Here is a 19,352-nt window from a genome sequence, read left to right on the forward strand (position 1 = left end):
AGAAACCTCCTCTGGAGTATACTCGCACATTGGTTGAGGTGCAAACCAGCAGGTGCAGACATAAACTCAGGCATAAAAAGATACGTACATGTATACTGTGCAAGTAAAAGCATTTAAGCATTTTGTGTGGGGGGATGGGTAATTAGCTGAAGGTGACACCGTTCAGTCTGGTCTTGAAGACATCCAGTGACTCAATAACTTGCTTGGGCAGTGAATTCCACAGGCGGATGGTGTCTGGGAAGAAGGAGCCTTTCAGTAAGTTTGTGCGGGTGGATGGAACAAGGAGTTTCATGTTATTTCCTCTGGTGGATGACTTGGCTGGGATTAGCTGGTTGTCAGGGATGTCAATGAGTTTGTTGATTACCCGGTACATCATTGAAACTTTGGAGATGACTCGCCTATGTTGCAACAACTCCCAACCCAGGTTACAGAGCATGGTGTTGACACTATCTGTGAAGTAGCCGTTCATAATGTATCGAGCAGCATTGCGTGTAAAAGGGCGCCCTCTAACGATTATCCACTATTGATCACCAACATCTTGGGCAGAGACTAAAAGCAGGCCTGATCGTGATACATTTTATAAAGGCGTTAGGTTTGAAGTGAAGTAAAGTTTAAAACGAAATAACCATAAAGAAGAAAAGAGGAACACACCATTTTCCCTGATGAAAAGTATAATATGATAAATTTTATTTTATCACACAGTTGGAATGATTAACAACTATACTACATTAAAATAACGGGTTAATTTTTCCTGCAATATCAAGACTGTTTTATTTCCTTGGAGCTAACAAAACAACTTAAAAAAGGAGATCTTTTCTGATGATCTTGATTATTCTGCTTGGTACTTAAAACCCTCCACAATCAACAGCACGGTTTCTACTTGAACTTGATGGGTTTGGTATAAATGTACAGCCATGGCACGGGGCTTATCCATTTCCTAGTTCATTCATCTTGGTGTTGATTGTGCATAGACCATTATGTAACTTGTGAGAGCATCGTCTGTATTTTAACTTATTTTGGTACCCCAACCACCTTTAAACCAATGTTTAAAACTGAGTAAATGCTACAAATATGTACCTTTACCAGAATAATTGCAGTGCTGCACCAATCACCAATCATCCTACCTCAATAATCTCAAACTGGTTATATAAATTTGAATACCAAACCGAAATATAAACCAAAATATAAACTAAAAGACTAATTCATAAAGACTCTTTTTTTTTCGACTTCAATTGCTTCATGATTGTGCAAGATACATTTCTGATATTGATGTTCTGGTGTATTTTCTCAATATTGACGAAATAGTTTGATCATAACTTTATTTTAGATTGAGGTACTGCTGTTATTATTTAATAATTACTATGATATTTAAAAAGTAAGATATAATTTTAGTATATTTTTCTATCAAAAGATTGTTACAGACCATTCTATGATGGGATATAATTATATAACTGTCACTCGTATTATGAAAACAATCTTGCTTTCATAAACTCAATTACATTTACAAATTACAGTTAATTTAAAACAAAAACTGCTGATGTTTACTTTCTGATTCAGCAGGAAAGGCACCTTTTGGATTTATGGCATAAAAATAAAATTGTAGCAGATCACAAATAACCCTCAAAATGACTTCTCCATGTTTCATATACAATCAAAATGTCACTTTATAGCCGTCTCCACATTTCGCTAGGTGTTCTACATATATGCATAGGCAAAATCTAACGTAAAGAACAAACGTAAAGAACAAACAAAAATGAAAGACAGACAAAACGGGGGGGGGGGGGGGGGGCACGTACCTGTAGTGCCATATACAGCGACAAAAACTTTCATTACGTCTGCCTCAAGTGCATTGCTAAAATTAGATCCTTCAAAGAACTTCACTTATAAAAATGGAAAAATTGCAATTACTTGAAAATTCAAACTGGACATCCTTTTAACATTATGGAAATCAATATTTGATAAAGCTAGGGTGTCATCAGACTTGTTATCAATGTCAGGTTGAGAACTGACCTCTCAGCTCCATTTTCAGATGGAAGTCTTGCATCTTGATGATGAAGAGCAGATGCACTAGGGGGAACATTCACTCTACATTTTCGCAACAGCAGCTTTACCCTGAAAGAAAACAGTTAACAAAATGAATGGTAAACATACATGTAGGAGAGGATCGGTAAACACATAGAGTCGAAACCAAACCAACAATTATTTCCAGAACTACCCGACTAATTTAGATTAGTCGGGTGAAGAGTTTCAAATCCTACTTAAACAAACATGTAGGAGTTTTTTTTATTTAAAGGCAGTGGGCAATATTGGTAATGACTCAAAACAATAATTGCCATAAAACCTCACTTGGTAATGAGTAGTGGAGAGAGGTTGATAGCATGAAACATTGTGAGAAACGGCTCCCTCTGAAGTGACATAGTTTTTGAGAAAGAAACAATTTTCCACGAATTTGATTTCGAGACCTCGTAATTAATTTAGAATTTGAGGTATCTAAATCAAGCATCTGAAAGCACGCAACTTCTTGTAAAAGGGTGTTTTTTCTTTCATTATTATCTCGCAACTTCGACGACCAATTGAGCTCAAACTTTTACACATTTGTTATTTTATGCATATGTACATAGACTGGTCTTTGACAATTACCAATAGTGTCCAGTGTCTTTAAATCATTAATACCATACACTCGAGGTGAGGCTTAAATTATAAGTGTGCAAGGGATGGATGAAAGAACAGTAGAGTAGAAAGATGACAATGTTGTGGTCGAATGGTCTAAATCACCGGACCCATTGAATGTATGTGGAAATTACAATACTAAACATAAACATTTCCCATACGATCAGCGTTATATCTTCCCTGTCAGAAAGTGTACAAGGTTACTAGAGAAGGATATTTGAAACTTACGGCTGCTGCCTTGTATTCATCCAGCGCAGCTTGCAGGCGGCGTCCCCATTCCTTGTCGCACTGAGACCAATTCTCAACCTGAAACACAAACCAGATCATTTCAAATCCTTTGTACCTTAGAACACAACCATATTGTATTATAAAAGACTATTTGATTGGATAATAGGTGGGCCCAATTACATAGAGATGCTCATGCACAACAAATAGCTAAACATAACAAAGTTAAGCTTACCAGAAAATACCTGCAATGACACGTGCGCCATCTGTGACTGGTACCTTGCTTAATTTTGCTTAGTAGAACATTGTTTTTTATGAACAGCTTCATTTAAAGTTTTGCAAAGTTCCCTGAAAATAACCCAATCTATCCATGTTCGGATGTTATTTTTTTTTTTTACCCATGCACCGATGTGTGTTAGCACTGTATACTCGGACTACCCTGAGTCATGTGAAAAAATGTTCTAATGAACAAATTTAAAAAACTCCCCCTAATGATGTTGAATAAAATCTCCCCAGTCACAAGATGCAAATGTTGGCAGCTCTGTGTTTATGTCTGACTTGTATGGGAGACTAAGGGTCAAAACTGACCAGGTTTGGTTAAAACAATGGCATTGACTCTAGTTGTGGAACTTCTGGTCAAAGCTTTTGAACTGTTTTAGAAAATGAGTCAGAAAATCTTGGCTGGCATGAAGAGTCAGAGACCAGCATCACATGGTTTTTGGCTTTATGGATTTATAGGATGATGGATAGCAGAGTTGGGAATCAAGTCGCTATTTTATTTTTACTTGTGACTTGACTTGTGACTTGACTTGGACAAAATTACTTTTTTAATAGCGACTCAATAAATTGTTAAAAAGTTGTGTTATCGTCGGATACTTTGCTCGGCTCGTGACTTGACTTTTGAGAAAATGACTTGGACTTGCACAAAATGACTTGCTGCCAATTCTGGGGATGTACATGTAGGCAGGGAAACAGAAAGAGGAGACATACCGCTCTCTTCTGAAGGAAGTCTTGAGCACCCTTCAGGTGACCGGCCATGTTGGAGACTAAGGCATTCTGTTCACTTGGAGAGAGAACATTCCTCCAGAAGTTTCCTGGCTGGGTGAAGTTGTCATCATCTTTGGTGTTGTAGCGAGCCACATCACCGCTGGTGCTGAAGGTCTGTTGAGCATACTTCATGTCATCCGTGGGGCCGTTGAAGCTGTTTGGGTAGTAGTTGGGTGCTCCAGCTGTGGCAGATTGATATCAGATTGATAAACATAAGATTTGAGATGTGACACAGTGGCTGAAATATTCACCATGCCAGTACACTAACATCTCCAGGCAGGTGGTCACATTTTTGTATGAGTTAAATCGCCCATGTTTTTGTCAGCAGCGGACCACCAGTGATTTAAAATTGATGTACAAAGTGACTTGTGCCATGTGCCTTTGTTTACTTCTAAACCGACCTCCATTGAGATCTTTCCAGCAGGTTGTGCGCAGTTCTTGTTTAGCAAAAGTTTTGTAATAGATTGATGTCAAAGGTCTCATAAGCAAAAGGCGATCTGACCGGTGACATCAAACACTTGAATCTGTCTGTGCTCCATGGTCATGGATGATGTGGCTCGCTGCCAAAGGTGCCCTTGCCAAAGGGTGCTCGGCAGTGTTGTGCCAATGTGTAAGCCATTCTTATTCGAAGCTGAGTACCTAAATTTGGCACCTACAATGTGTTCATGTTCTGGTTTTGGTGGTGCGACATTAAATGGCACATCGTCTAGGTTTGACATTATTTTAAGTGTCTTGCTTCTTTTCAAAGGTATTAAAAACCTTTATAATATTTTTTCTAACAATCATTTCACTATGCTTTGGTAGGGACTTACTCTGGTTGTCAGTGACGCACTGTGGCCCATCACGTTGGTAGTTACGAGTCTTGGCTTTGTACGGGCAGTTGACAGGAATCTGAAGGTAGTTGGTTCCAAGACGATGACGATGGGTATCTGGGTAGGAGAACAGACGTCCCTGAAGAGAGAAGGAAATAAATACTTTACTGCAATCACAGGACAAAAACAGGAGGATTGGAGGTAACCCAAGCTCTGGTGTTGACAGCAGAACATGCAGAAGAATGTGGATTCGATAACCGGTCATGATACTGATGCCCTTAAGCACATAACCATAATTGCTTCATTTAAAGTTGGGAAGGTAGTGCATTCTGCTCTACTAGTCAGTCTCCTAGCAGGAGATACCCATGCCTAAATCCTAAAAGACTGATAAGGAGTAGGTGGTAATGTGCCCAAATCAACACGCGATCTCTCATTAAAAAAACAAAAACACCGCCAACATAGGGCTAGATAGCTCAGTTGGTAGAGCGCCGGCACGTTAATCCGGAGGTCGTTGGTTCAAATCCCACTCTAGTCAATTCTTTGTTCAACCCCAAAAATAAAATAAAAAATAACTTAACAAGTAAACAGGTTTTTGAACCTATTGTGAAATAACATCAGAGGCCAAGTGCACCTGACGACTATTTGGCCAATACTTACTGGTACTCACACTCAAACATGTGTGTGGTACCAGGCAGTGTCGGCCACTATCGACAAATGGTCGTATCTTCAAAAATGAACCAAATTCCAGGCAGTTTGAAATACCTGCAACATCTTGTCAGGAGAGGGCTCAATGCCTGGGATCATGTGAGCTGGGGCAAAGGCAATCTGCTCCACCTCAGCGAAGTAGTTCCTGGGGTTGAGGTTGAGAACCATCTTGCCAACAGGGATGAGTGGGAACTCCTTCTGGGACCACACCTACACGAAGGGGGAGGGAGAAATCAACAGATAATGATCAATGGAGATAGGAGCTTTCTCATCATCTCATCATCTCCATTGACTTCCAGTCAAACAAGTACAAACCACAATGAGCATTGTTAAAAACGTTTACTACATGTACCGACCAGAAGAGTACATGCATACTGAACAAGCACTATGGCATACAGTATAACAGAAGATTTATCTCATTTGTCTTTATGGGGGACACACACACACATGTAGCCTACTTCCTTCCTCAATTTTGTGTTATTATTATAAATATTACAGAGTGAGTTTCTTTTATTCCATTGGAAAACACATGGCATGTGTCTTTATAATGTGTGTCAGCTGAGCTTATCAACCGGGTACTTACAAGGACTTTAGTAGGGAATATTTTAACAAACCAACAATGGTACTTTGAGATCTCTTAAAAAAACACCAAGTCCAAACAATGTTTTAACAAAAATATGTCCTTGGTTTACCAGGTCAACAAAACAAGTCCTGTACACAGTTTGTCAGATTTGTATGTTTACTTTATGCATGTGTGAAGGCTTACCTTAGTCAAGTTTACTTTATGCATGTGAAGGCTTACCTTAGTTTGTCAGATTTGTATGTTTACTTTATGCATGTGTGAAGGCTTACCTTAGTCAAGTCAAATGGATTATCTCTGTGTTTCTCTGCCTGCTCAAAGGTCATGACCTGAATCTTCAGGCTCCAAGATGGCTGCCAAGTAAACAACAATAACAATAATAACAGTAAACAAATAGAGTCCTAAGAGGGAGTGTTACTGTATAAATACAGTAACAATGGAAAAAAGAAAGCTGCAGTACTTATATTGAGAAAACAATATTGTGAAAATATCTAGTTTATGGTTTATGAATGAACTGGTTTGAGGAAACCGTTAACTTTCTTTATTGGATGTAAAAAATATCAGATAAATAGTGGGAAGTTTTGGGGATGTGAACCTTTACGCACAAGTCATACTTAAATATTTAAAAAATATTTTACTTTAAACTTACGGGGGTTTAGCGGTTAAAACAGGTGGTAGGATTTGAAACTGTATATGTTGGGATTATGTTTAGGTGAGGTTCGAAGTAGCACCATCTCTTGAGTAGTTTTAGTTCTGACTGTATATGTTGGGTTTATGTTTAGGTGAGGTTCGAAGTAGCCACCATCTCTTGAGTAGTTTTAGTTCTGAACAGAACCAGGGGTCAATAACTCAACTTTTTGATCAAACGATCAGAGCATACTGACAAGCCTTACAACAGGTAGGCGCTGAACTATAGTGCAGCAAAATGACTTACAAAGTTGTTGGTAGCGATGGCATTGTGAAGGTCACGGATGGAATGGTCTGGGTCACTGGATGCAATTGAGTCTGCCTGTGAGGCGGTTAAGTTACGGATTCCTTGGTCGCACTGAGGTCAAAGGTGAAAACAACATACATTTATTGGGATTATGGGTAATATAGAATGAGCACTTTATTAAACTCTGCTGACATTGATAGGGTGACCAAACACAACCACAAAATGCATTCACAAAAGTCTGACAAAAGTCTATAAGGTTCAAAAACAAGCAAACTGCCAGTTGAAGAGCGGCTCTTCCTCATAGGCAGATCTGTTTAAAAATTGTAAATTTGTGAAGTTGCTGTTTGTGGATAAATGAAACAGAAACAGATGAAAAGTTTAACATCAACATTTCAACACAAGTGGCCTTACTGATAATTGTATGTCATTTCCTGATTAATGATTTTATGTTACTGTGACTTTAAACTCCCACAAAGTTCACAAAATATCACGCTGTGTATCCCACCAGAATAGCACCTTGACTGAAGATAATAAGCAGTACACATTGATAAGAGTAAACACTGTTGCAAAATAAAATATCTCTAGTCCAACAAACTTTGTAGTGCAAAACTTGAAAACGTATAATGTAAGTGTAACCAAGACATGGGTATTTAAAAACGGCATAATTTTATAAGTTAATAAATGCATTATCTGAAACTAATTGCTTTTTAATGAGAACAAAAAAATTGAAGTGAACAAAAAAGTAAAAAAGTAATTGCTTTTTAATGAGAAAAAAATAATTAAAGTAAACAAAAAAGGAAACAAACAAATAAATAGCGCCGCCAACAAAACTCATATCTTGATTCTTGTTTAACATTTTTATTTCAACATCCTTAAATACCAAAATTAATTTTGGTTAATAACACACAGATATTTCAAGCCGCAAAATCTGTCACAAACAAATTGACAGCAACAACTGACAAGATCAAAAGTGTTATCACACAAAGCGACCTTTTGGACCCCAATGTTTGAGTACAAACAAGTCAGCGTTCCAAAGTTCACCATAGTATTGAAATAATGATACACATTAAGCAAATTTTAAGGGCCCAAGTTTAGCAAGTCCAAATACCCAGCACCAAGTAAATAACAACTAAGTGAAAAATCAACAACAACATTTGGTTTGATGAGGTGTTGAAAGCTTCTGGCACGTAGGCACAAGCCAGCTTGTTGATAATACAGTGGATTATTCATCAATTAAAAACTTAAATTACTGTCATCAAAATGATTAAAACTGGAGAAGGAGAAACCAAGGGCAAAGTCTTTCATCTACATGTATGTGATGAACTGTTTAACCCCCTTCTGTTTTGTGTGCTTTCTATTAATGTATTATGCACATGTTTATTACACTTCCATACCTAAAACATATAGTGAGCACTTAAATTAACTAATTTGAGCTTCAGTATCAAAAACTACTTCATCAGATGCATAAACCTGTTTATGTGTGGCTGTGTTGTATTTTAGACTTTGAAACGTCACGCCATTAACTATATCTGGGAAACACTCATAAGAATACAGATGACTTACTTTGAAGTGGAATTTGCAGTACACTCCTTCTCCCTCCTTATTGACAAGCTTAAAGGTGTGACTGCCGTAACCATTCATATGACGGTAACCATCGGGGGTTCCACGCTCACTAAAGAGGAAGCTTACTTGATGAGTAGATTCAGGGCGTAGTGTGATGAAATCCCAGAACATATCAGGGTCCTGAATGAGAAACAAGAGAGGTTTTATATGATGTTTTAAGCTTTGCATGGGGTGGATAAGGGGCTGAGTTTTACACTGGCTTTGTATGGGGTGGACAAGCAGCAGAGTTTTACACTGGCTTTGCATGGGGTGGATAAGGGGCCGAGCTTTACACTGGCTTTGCATGGGGTGGATAAGGGGCCGAGCTTTACACTGGCTTTGCATGGGGTGGATAAGGGGCAGAGTTTTACACTGGCTTTGCATGGGGTGGATAAGGGGCAGAGTTTTACACTGGCTTTGCATGGGGTGGATAAGCGGCAGAGTTTTACACTGGCTTTGCATGGGGTGGATAAGGGGCCGAGCTTTACACTGGCTTTGCATGGGGTGGATAAGGGGGCGAGCTTTACACTGGCTTTGCATGGGGTGGATAAGGGGCAGAGTTTTACACTGGCTTTGCATGGGGTGGATAAGGGGCAGAGTTTTACACTGGCTTTGCATGGGGTGGATAAGGGGGCGAGCTTTACACTGGCTTTGCATGGGGTGGATAAGGGGCAGAGTTTTACACTGGCTTTGCATGGGGTGGATAAGGGGCAGAGTTTTACACTGGCTTTGCATGGGGTGGATAAGGGGCCGAGCTTTACACTGGCTTTGCATGGGGTGGATAAGGGGCTGAGTTTTACACTGGCTTTGCATTGGGTGGATAAGGGGCTGAGTTTTACGCTGGCTTTGCATGGGGTGGATAAGGGGCTGAGTTTTACACTGGCTTTGCATGGGGTGGATAAGGGGCCGAGCTTTACACTGGCTTTGCATGGGGTGGATAAGGGGCCGAGTTTACACTGGCTTTGCATGGGGGTGGATAAGGGGCAGAGTTTTACACTGGCTTTGCATGGGGGTGGATAAGGGGCCGAGTTTACACTGGCTTTGCATGGGGGTGGATAAGCGGCAGAGTTTTATGCTGGACCACCGGCCTGAAGACGGGACAAGTCTGGTGGTCTTGTTTTATTTCAGTTCATCACCTTTCTCTTAACAGCTTGTCCAGCAAAGATTCAAAACTACATGTCATGTGGTTTTGTGAATTTCCTTCAAAATTGAGTCTTGTGGGTCATAAGAAAAACTTAAGTAGTAAACTGGCGGGTACAACCATGTATAAAACTCTTTGGGGAGAAACGTTATCCTGTTCAGGTTATAATGCTGGGGTTTGAGTAGCACTGGAGGGATGCACATTTGGGCACTTAGGGTTCAAGCTGTCATGGGAGTCAACTGTTAGCTAGATGTGTGTACGCTGGAGTGTGATTTTAGTGAACTGCTGATGGGAGGATGGGCTTGTGTAGTGGTGACCAGATGTTAGTGATGAAGAAACCGATGTCTTGTGGAACTGTGTTGTACACTTGATGTTGATTTCTTCCCTGCAACTGCCTTGACTCTCTCCCCTCTCAATCAAATCAATACTCATCTCCAAAATCCACGCCTATTAGCATTTGAAAGTACAGTATTTTTATGAGCCAGACAGACAGACAAACAGACATACTCCATACTAACAAACCTTGAGATGAGTGACTGGATTCCTCTTCTGTGTATGAATAAAGCTTGGGAAGAAGATAGGATCTCTCATGAAGAAGATTGGGGTGTTATTACCCACGAGATCCCAGTTGCCATCTTCACTGTAGAACTTAATGGCAAAGCCACGAGGGTCACGAGCTGTGTCAGCCGACCCAGACTCACCACCTTCAAACAAGAACAAACAAAGTGTGCATTATTGTTTGAATGTTTGAGAAAAGATGAAAATTGCTGGAAATGATTACAAAGAGAAGGAATGTTTTGAATCTTACCGACTGTTGAGAAGCGGACAGCAACAGGAGTCTTCTTTCCAATGGACTCAAAGACACAGGCTTTTGTGTACTTAGTGATGTCATGGGTCACCTCAAAGTAACCAAATGCACCTGAGAGAAAGTGAATAACAAGAGTTTTAAATGGGTAGGAACAACTATGCAAACATTGAAACTTCAAAACTAAAAAAAATGAAAAAATAAAATAAAAAAATCACTTTGTGAACTAGCATGGCCTACCATTTTGAAGAACCAAGGTTTTGACTCTACAAAATGGTGGACCATGTTAGTTCACAAAGTAACAAAAAAAGCATGACAATTTTGAGGGATATTGTGTAAATCATAATACTCTACTTTTAAAACACCTTTCCAATCATAATAATTTCATAACAAACACGTTATAAAGCCTACAAACGATCAATTCTAAGGGAAGGAGTCCCCTTAAATGACAGTGCTTACAGGAGTCTACCTCTACAGTGTTTAATTATGACAACAAGTCAGTCAAGCTGTCACAACATACAGTGTACAGGAATGATAACAGTTAGAATAGAAGCAAGCTTAAACACCAACCTGCTCCCTTAGCGTGGACTACGCGTTCCGGAATCCTTTCTCTTCCAAAGTGAGCCATCTCATCACTGAATACAAAGTCTTGCATAAGTACCGGACCTCGTGGTCCTGCGGTCATTGTTGCCTGCTTGTTGTCAATGGGCATACCGGTGGATGTCGTAAGACGCTCCATCTTGTCCTATATAAGAAATATCAAAATTACTCTTTGAAAAAGTGATAATTTTGTAATAAAGTAAACACATCACTGATAGGTTAGTTTTTAACTACACGTAAATCTGGACATCAAAACATGCAAAATGGGATCCATGGGCCTTGATGGCGAGTGGTGTGGGACATATTTTTTATTCCATGGTTATTAAAGCTCATTTGGATTTAGTTTCCCAAAAAGAAATGTTTCTGTCAGGAAAAAGTAACCCATCCCCCTAAAAAATAAAATAAAAAAAACATGGCTTATTCTCAAATAGTTATAGGGGGCCTAGTACACACGTACTATAGACATGATGGAGCACTTTAGGGTCCTGTAATAACTAAAGTAAAATGGGATCATCATGTTATGTAATAACTAAAGTAAAATGGGATCATCATGTTAAATGTAGTGGTAAGAAATAGTTTTTACAGGTCAGCCAGATGGTGATATTATTGAAAATCGTATGAGAAATTAATTTATCCTTAAAAAATAAATAACAGAATTACCTGGATCTTTAAAAAAGAGTAAACGTCTGAGGTTGTATGTATGCCCCTCCATGCATCAAGGCATCAGACTAGTTAATATTGGGTGAGTAGGAGGGGATATAGTACAAACAGCATTGGCCTCATGTTCCAAACTAACTTAAAGGGGCATTTTACACCATAAAACTAGAGAGATTAGAGATTGTTTACTTTATCACACTTTCACAAGGACTCTATATCTCTCTCTCTTTGAAAATTATACTGGTACATTCTCAGAAAAACAAATGTTGGCCTTGGAGCCCCTCTAAACTACTTGAAACTATTCAAAAATACTTACACTCACGACCTTGGCCTAATCTTTTTAGATTTGTGCACTGTCATTACACCCACAGTTATGAAACTAAAAGCTAGTATTACACAATTCCTGTTGCTGGTAAATGTACCTCATTTCATTAGAAACCTAATGTGTAGCCTTTTTTTAATTCCTGGCACATCCTTATATTTGTCACAATGACACATGTTATAATGTCATTCTTTTCAAACTTTCTCTTTTTGTGACACTTGTTTTATTTAAGGCAAATTATACCTTTGTTTTTAGGAACCATACCATTGTTGTAATGTAGGGGCCAATACAATTAAATTAACCTGGGGTGAACATTTCATTTCAAACTTTGTATAATTTTTTTAAACATTGCTGACAAATCCTGAGCATAATAAAATTATATTATGTCCACACAGGAAGAATAATGCATTTAATTGGAACACACAATATGAGAAACATACTGCAATAACATTTCTCAGTATAACTTGGGAGTAAAAATAGTAATTTTACATCCTCTCCTTTATAAATGAAGGTTTCAATATTCTAATTGATATATGACAGGTCCAAATCACACAGCACTTTATGCAACCTGAAACACTGATATTAAGTTGTTTTACATAACCGCATTTCCTTCAACCGTTATTTGTTTTCCTTCTGTGTGTGTCCTAACCAAACCACCCTGTACAAACTGCACTAGTATACAGACAACAATCCACTGACATCTTTAATCTACACTGCAAACAACTTTTCCAAAAAACTATGCGTGCAAACCCCAGGCCATTCAAAACTACTAGGCTATTCTACGTGGTATATTTTACAGTTTCAGACTTGTTTTCACTCTATTTTATAATTATTCATAAATGGGAATTACACATTTCAAGTCTTTATTAACACGTTTTTGGTCATGCTTAGGTTACTCACAGAAAGTCTTTCAAAGTTGTTATAAAAAATATTATTTTCTTCAAAAATCCTTCCAGCTTAAACAGATATTTGATAGCATTGTAGTTAATTAATTGCTTTAAGGTATTAAAGGGTTTGCTTTCCTATAACCTCACCATGAAACTAGCAAGCATAGTACATTGTAATTCCAAAAATGTTCTCTTTCAAACATTGTCAGACCATAGGCAGTAATTTCCAATTAGGCATACACTTTCATGTTTCCGTTTATTAGAAACAAATTTAATCCTAAGCTAAATAGAGTTAACTAACTTTTCTGAAACAATAATTGCCAACCTGAGAGAGACATATCCCGTGTCATTTTTCCCTGAGTTTTTTTTCGCAGGTTTTTGACCAAGTACTTTATTAAGAATACAATGAGTTACATTAGTTAAATGTGTTTGTTTCCATGTTAAATAATTGAATGTCCAATCATTAAGAAATTAAATATTCAACAGGCAGCCTATGCTTGAGCTAGCATATTGCACTGGTACGTGCAATTTGCGTGCCGAAATGCAGATTCTTTTTGTTGTTTTTTTTTTGGGGGGGGGGGGGTTTAAATCATGAGAAAACCTGAATATTTCAGATTGCACAGACCCTTTAAAACCAAGATAAACATTAAGTGTTGTAGCAAACATTCAATTCAGCATGCTTCAGTTTAATTTTTAAAATGTTGTCCAGATTGCCCTAGAGTTAAAAAAAACCTGGAGATATAACCTTGATAAGGTTTGAGCAAACCAGTGATAGTGCCCATTATGGTTAGACCACGCCCCCTTATCCCACCTATAAGCACTTGCTGTATAAGAAGCATTGCCCCTACTTTGATACATGTAGAATCACAAGAATGTTTAGGGTAAGACTCAAAACAGTAAAGAACACTTAAACCTCTCATGAAGCCATCCCTGTCAGTTACTTAGTAAGTACCCATTATGGTTAGACCACGCCCCCTTATCCCACCTATAAGCACTTGCTGTATAAGAAGCATTGCCCCTACTTTGATACATGTAGAATCACAAGATTGTTTAGGGTAAGACTCAAAACAGTAAAGAACACTTATTAAACCTCCAATGAAGCCGTCCCTGTCAGTCACTTAGTGAGTGTCTATTTTTAATAAATTAAAGCCCAACATAATGGATTCCATCAGATCAACATTGATGTGGATAAAACCCATGATCAATTCCCCTGACTGCATATTGTCCATTTGTAGCAATTATTTAATAAAGAGTAAAAGTGCATGCATTTACTAAACGTCATAGTTTGTTCAATTCCTGGTGGTACAAATTGTTCTCCTTTTATTTTCACAAAAGAGCAACTCAGAGGTGAATGGCCTTCGTTGCTGGCTTAGGTCTCTGCCATTGTTCAGGCAATTTTTCCAGAGTCTGAAGTGTCCTTGACCATAAATGCAATCCATAATGAGTCTTGAATTGGTGCACGTCATGATGATATGGACAATTAAATCAGAGTGGAAATGTTGAATGTAATCAAAAGTCTTGACCCAAGTCTTAACCCCTCCCCCCCCCTTCCCAAACAAACTCTTGGCAGATGTAATCATAGAACTTTCAGTAGGAAGAAAAAAGTATAAATCCCATTTAGGTGCTTAAAGAGCAAATTTGGTGGTCGCATTTCCTATTGGTCGAGAGCAACGGCTGAAACAGTCGCGCAACATCATGCGATACGCCCGACGTGTACAGCATCTCCTTATAAGGAGTTGTTTACCCGAGGGCCTTACCATTTCATAGCTGGAGGGGTGTTGTGTTGAAAGAAATTATTGAACAATTATAATTTTTGCATTTATTTTACCTTTTGACCAAAAAGTGTTGATGTTTTTTTACCGAAAAGGTATTTATGAATGGGAATCAAAGTGTGTTGAATCGGTTTTCAACTAGTGGTTTAAACCCGCCGAGGCCTGGTTCTTGATAATTTACCTTGACTTTGTCTTGGTAAAATTATCAAGCTATCCAAAACAACCATGGGGTGGTGAAGTGCTACAACTAATTAATTAATTATTATTCCATCCCTTCCATAGATTCTATTATTGGCACATTGCCCGATCTCAAATGAAGTCTACTAGAATATAAAAGCACTTCTTTTTATCAATATTTATCTTTAGTTCTGCTGACTCACTGGAAGGTCAATAGAGCAATGACAATGCATTTCAAGCAGAGTTACACAAGCAATCTCTAGCACGGCTTGGAAGTAATCAACAAAATGGCATTGTACTTGGCATACTTGATCACGGGACAACAGTACATGTACATAGGACAACTGGGCCAGTACGGTGTATTTCCTGTGGTATAGGTTTTTCCTGTGGAAAGGCCTACTAAAAGGGAAAGACTTAAAACGCAAAGTATACTTAATTGGTCCGTAGAAGCTTTGATTGTTTTAATCCTATTAAATGTGAAAAAAGGTTATGGTCACGTTTTAGAAATATTGCCGGAATCCAGAGTTTATTATAAACATGTTTAAATGTTTTCTTTACTGTAGCCCCTTATCGAGAATGGCTTTCAGCCTTGTTTGGGGCAAACATTCAAATAAAAAAAGTTCAATAAAGACATTTTAAGGGTCTTTAACTAGTTGGTAATGACTCTTAAAATTTAATGTAAAAACTTACAAGGTAAGAAGAACAGCAGCTAGTTTTATTCTGTAATTAGCTAAGTTAAACAATTGTATGGCATTAAAACAATGGAACCGTTCCAAAAACCAAAGATATTTTGCCTTCAACTTTAAATGTCAACAGGAAAGCGCGGTTATGACTTTCTGATGCTTTAAAATGATTGCACCTTCTGGAGTTACAACATTTTCACTAAACATTTCAAAATGAAACTGCAAGTTAGTCATGACATTGTAGAGAAACACAGGAAGATATCATTCACATTTTAGTTGTCAGGTATCGACTTTCACTAAGTGCATACATCAGGTTCTTGTGTTTACTACCATGAATAATGTACAGCTTTATTAAAACAAAATCAACTAAACGTGATCCAGTGTTCTCCAGCTTTGATAATAAAAGGTGGGCGAGTGCATGTGGCATTTGTGTGAGTGTAAAGCTTTAATAGTGAGGGGTTCATGGCCCACCAAAAGGCCCATTATGTACTCTCGGATGACTCCTGAGGACCACCTCCTCCGGAAAGTTTGAAGCAAGGGCTTTATTACAGAATAGGCCCAATGCTCAAAAAAAGTGTGGATGTATTTTTAAAGTGTATCGGACAATGCATTATTTATATACACTGACAGTTTGAAGAATGAAACTGCAAAAATCCATGACTTGTACTGTGTAAACTGTTCCCTGTACATTGTGGTGGGTCTACGTTGCGTGCAAATACTTACAAAGGGGCCTACCTGCTTTATGGAAATTCTAAAAATGTCTAACCTATAACTTGGCAAAGAGCACACCTTATTGCTTATGCTGCTTTCATATTGTAAAGTTCAAGGGTTAGTTTGTGTTTGTGCAGACACCAGTACCTGATTCTGGTTACGGTATATAACTGCAAGTTGACCTTTAAAGTTCTTTCAGTAGATCACCTGATTGTGGGAACACATACACACGATACAATGAGCAAATATGTAATTTATTGTGTACAGTCTACACAGACGATAGAACCACCCCTTTTAGTAAACAGCATTAAGGTCAAAGAAATATTGTTATTAGACTAAATTTGTTTTTAAAAATGTTTTGTTTAAGACAAAACTCTTTGGTCACTTTATTAGAACCATGTGAAAACTTAAAATTTAACTGGACTTGGTGGGATTAAGCAAACTATTTTGAAATTGTTGAAGGACAGAGTTTGGAAGAACCATTTTACAAGCATGATTTCAAATACTCTCAGGTAGTAGATTTTGTATAAAAGAAAAGTGGAGAAAGTTTTTGTTGTGTTGTACAAAGAAAACTTGCTGGCAATGACCGTAAAATGTTCACCTATCAACAGCAACTTTAAAGTGTTAATTTTATTACGGAGGCCAGGATTGTTATAGAGCCTTTTAAGGCTCATGGAAGAGCCATAGTTTCTAGATAACTACATGTACGTAGCCCCTACTACTCAGCTATCACAGAGTTATTTAAATAACTAGCCCCTACTACTCAGCTATCACAGAGTTATTTAAATAACAAGCCCCTACTACTCAGCTATCACAGAGTTATTTAAATAACAAGCCCCTACTACTCAGCTATCACAGAGTTATTTAAATAACAAGCCCCTACTACTCAGCTATCACAGAATTATTTAAATAACAAGCCCCTACTACTCAGCTATCACAGCGCTATTTAAATAACTAGCCCCTACTACTCAGCTATCACAGAGTTATTTAAATAACAAGCCCCTACTACTCAGCTATCACAGCGCTATTTAAATAACTAGCCCATACTACTCAGCTATCACAGAGTTATTTAAATAACTAGCCCCTACTACTCAGCTATCACAGAGTTATTTAAATAACTAGCCCCTACTACTCAGCTATCACAGAGTTATTTAAATAACTAGCCCCTACTACTCAGCTATCACAGCGCTATTTAAATAACTAGCCCCTACTACTCAGCTATCACAGAGCTATTTCTTTTAATCCAACAAAGACCTAGCCCTTACTCAAGGTGCATGCGTCCCCCCCCAGATGTCATGCATGAACCCTCATGTCACGCACGAAAAAAGACCAAAGCAAGCGGCGAAGCCGAGCAGTGGCTTTACCAACTCGTTTTGGGCCCTATATTTAGTTTTTACTTTTTGCTACCGATTTTGGTAAGAGAAAGTAATGCAATGCATTATTGTGATGAGTTGTTGGCCAATAAGAAGACATTTACCATAATACCCTTATTACAATAGAACATCTATGGTAAAACCTAGATGGGACGCGCCCCCGATCTAGCCGGCCACCAACAAAATTACGTGCTGAGGGCAACACCCTGAAAATGCAATAAATAAAAGTATGATCATGAATAGCCTAACTGATAAGATTTATAAACAAGTTGGCAAAGGTACTTCATGGCTTTGCTGCTCGCAACGGGCTTTTGTATGCATGACATCTGAGGGCGCCGTCTTCGTGTGCCCCTTGAATAAAGGCTAAGGCCAAGGGAGACCAGACAATTTGTCCGTAGTACTCCTTGAACTTTAAGTCATCTAGTCTTCAGTCACTGAATGACAAGTTAAAGGAGTACAACGCACCAATTGCTGCGTCATCTAGCAGATGATGTCAATTTTGTTTAAAGGCAGTGGACACTGTTAATAATTAATCAAAATAATTATTAGCCTAAAACCTTTCTTGGTAATGGGGAGCCGTTAATAAAAAGAACATTGTGAGAAACGGCACCCTCTGACGAACAAGTATTTTTCCACTTATTTGAGGTCTCGAAATCAAGCACATGAAAGCACACTACTTGATGTGACAGGGGTGTTTTTTCTTTCATTATTTTCTCGCAACTTCGATGACCGATTGAGCTCAAATTTTAATGCGTATGTTGAGATACACCAAATAGTGTCCAGTGTCTTTATTAAGCCCTGGTTACTGGGAGGTCTAAGCTCCTTTTTAATATTATTTAATACCTGCATGTAGGAAGAGCTTAGTTAGACTGTAAGTTAGACCTCCCTCCCAGTGATAACCAATAACCATAGCCTATTTTATATTTAAACATAGGCCTAAATAGTAATAAATAAAAGATATGATTGGATCGGAGGCTTGGTTGGTCTGCCTGTGTCGGATGGATCTCTTTTGAGTTTTAACATCGGTCTTTACTTCTCGTCGGTAAGGCCTACTCAATACTCTGCTGGATGTTTTTTCATGGCCATGTTTGTTATCAAAATAAAGAGAGTCCGGCAGCTATAACATTAACAGTTAACACTCACTCAAGGTGGGCAAACTCAACTGTGTGCAGAAGATGTACACTCTCATTCATAACGTTTAGCTTGCACTGAATTGTGTATGCGCTTACTTACCAACAACTTCTTGTTGTTTTCCATCTGATTCGTTGCACTGTCTCTGCCTGCCATGTTTCTTGAATTTATTCGACAGCTTTGTGATATAAAATTGTCTTTTGTGTTTTATTTACGTCGACGTTGTTGCAGTGTACCCAACACGTCTATCCGTCACAACAATCACAAACCGAAAGACCGATTGTGGTTTTATGTGGTTTGTTTATCAATAAATGACCTTGCGTTACAAAACCATGATGCGCTCTGACTGACTGGTACGAAAGCTGACGTCTAGGTACTGAACATTGCACCAGACTCACGCCCACTTTTTACAATTCTGTGCTAGCTATCTCTAGTTTATTGCTCCATGCTCAAACGTTGCATCGACATTTATTTTTGTTGAAGGCACATACTGTTTAGTGTTCGTCATAATTTCCGCA

The 19,352-nt window shown here is 38.3% G+C and overlaps 1 protein-coding gene across 1 annotated transcript; it reads right to left on the reverse strand.

Annotated features, from left to right (window-relative positions):
* Nucleotides 1-663: 663 nt before the first annotated feature.
* On the reverse strand, nucleotides 664-19,145 carry LOC117291479 (catalase-like). The gene is made up of 12 exons (XM_033773211.1): nucleotides 18,937-19,145; nucleotides 11,092-11,266; nucleotides 10,525-10,635; nucleotides 10,239-10,420; nucleotides 8,537-8,716; nucleotides 6,974-7,084; nucleotides 6,312-6,392; nucleotides 5,517-5,669; nucleotides 4,755-4,893; nucleotides 3,886-4,124; nucleotides 2,899-2,976; nucleotides 664-2,112 (listed from the first exon to the last, which is right to left on the reverse strand). Exons 1-12 carry the CDS (start codon nucleotides 18,988-18,990, stop codon nucleotides 2,086-2,088), a joined length of 1,530 nt encoding a protein of 509 aa, XP_033629102.1. The 5' UTR covers nucleotides 18,991-19,145; the 3' UTR covers nucleotides 664-2,085.
* Nucleotides 19,146-19,352: the final 207 nt, after the last annotated feature.

This window comes from Asterias rubens, chromosome 6 (genome assembly GCF_902459465.1).
Source record: "Asterias rubens chromosome 6, eAstRub1.3, whole genome shotgun sequence".
In the NCBI taxonomy this organism is placed as follows: domain Eukaryota; kingdom Metazoa; phylum Echinodermata; class Asteroidea; order Forcipulatida; family Asteriidae; genus Asterias; species Asterias rubens.

What these genes read in the sequence shown, in the direction of transcription:
- LOC117291479 (XM_033773211.1), bottom strand. Translation starts at nt 18,990, where the DNA reads ATGGCAGGCAGAGACAGTGCAACGAATCAGATGGAAAACAACAAGAAG. An exon ending in CCATCGCTACCAACAACTTT is followed by an intron (nt 6,393 to 6,973) that starts GTAAGTCATTTT and finishes TTTACTTGGCAG; the next exon opens with CCATCTTGGAGCCTGAAGAT. An exon ending in ATCCATTTGACTTGACTAAG is followed by an intron (nt 5,670 to 6,311) that starts GTAAGCCTTCAC and finishes CCCTTCGTGTAG; the next exon opens with GTGTGGTCCCAGAAGGAGTT.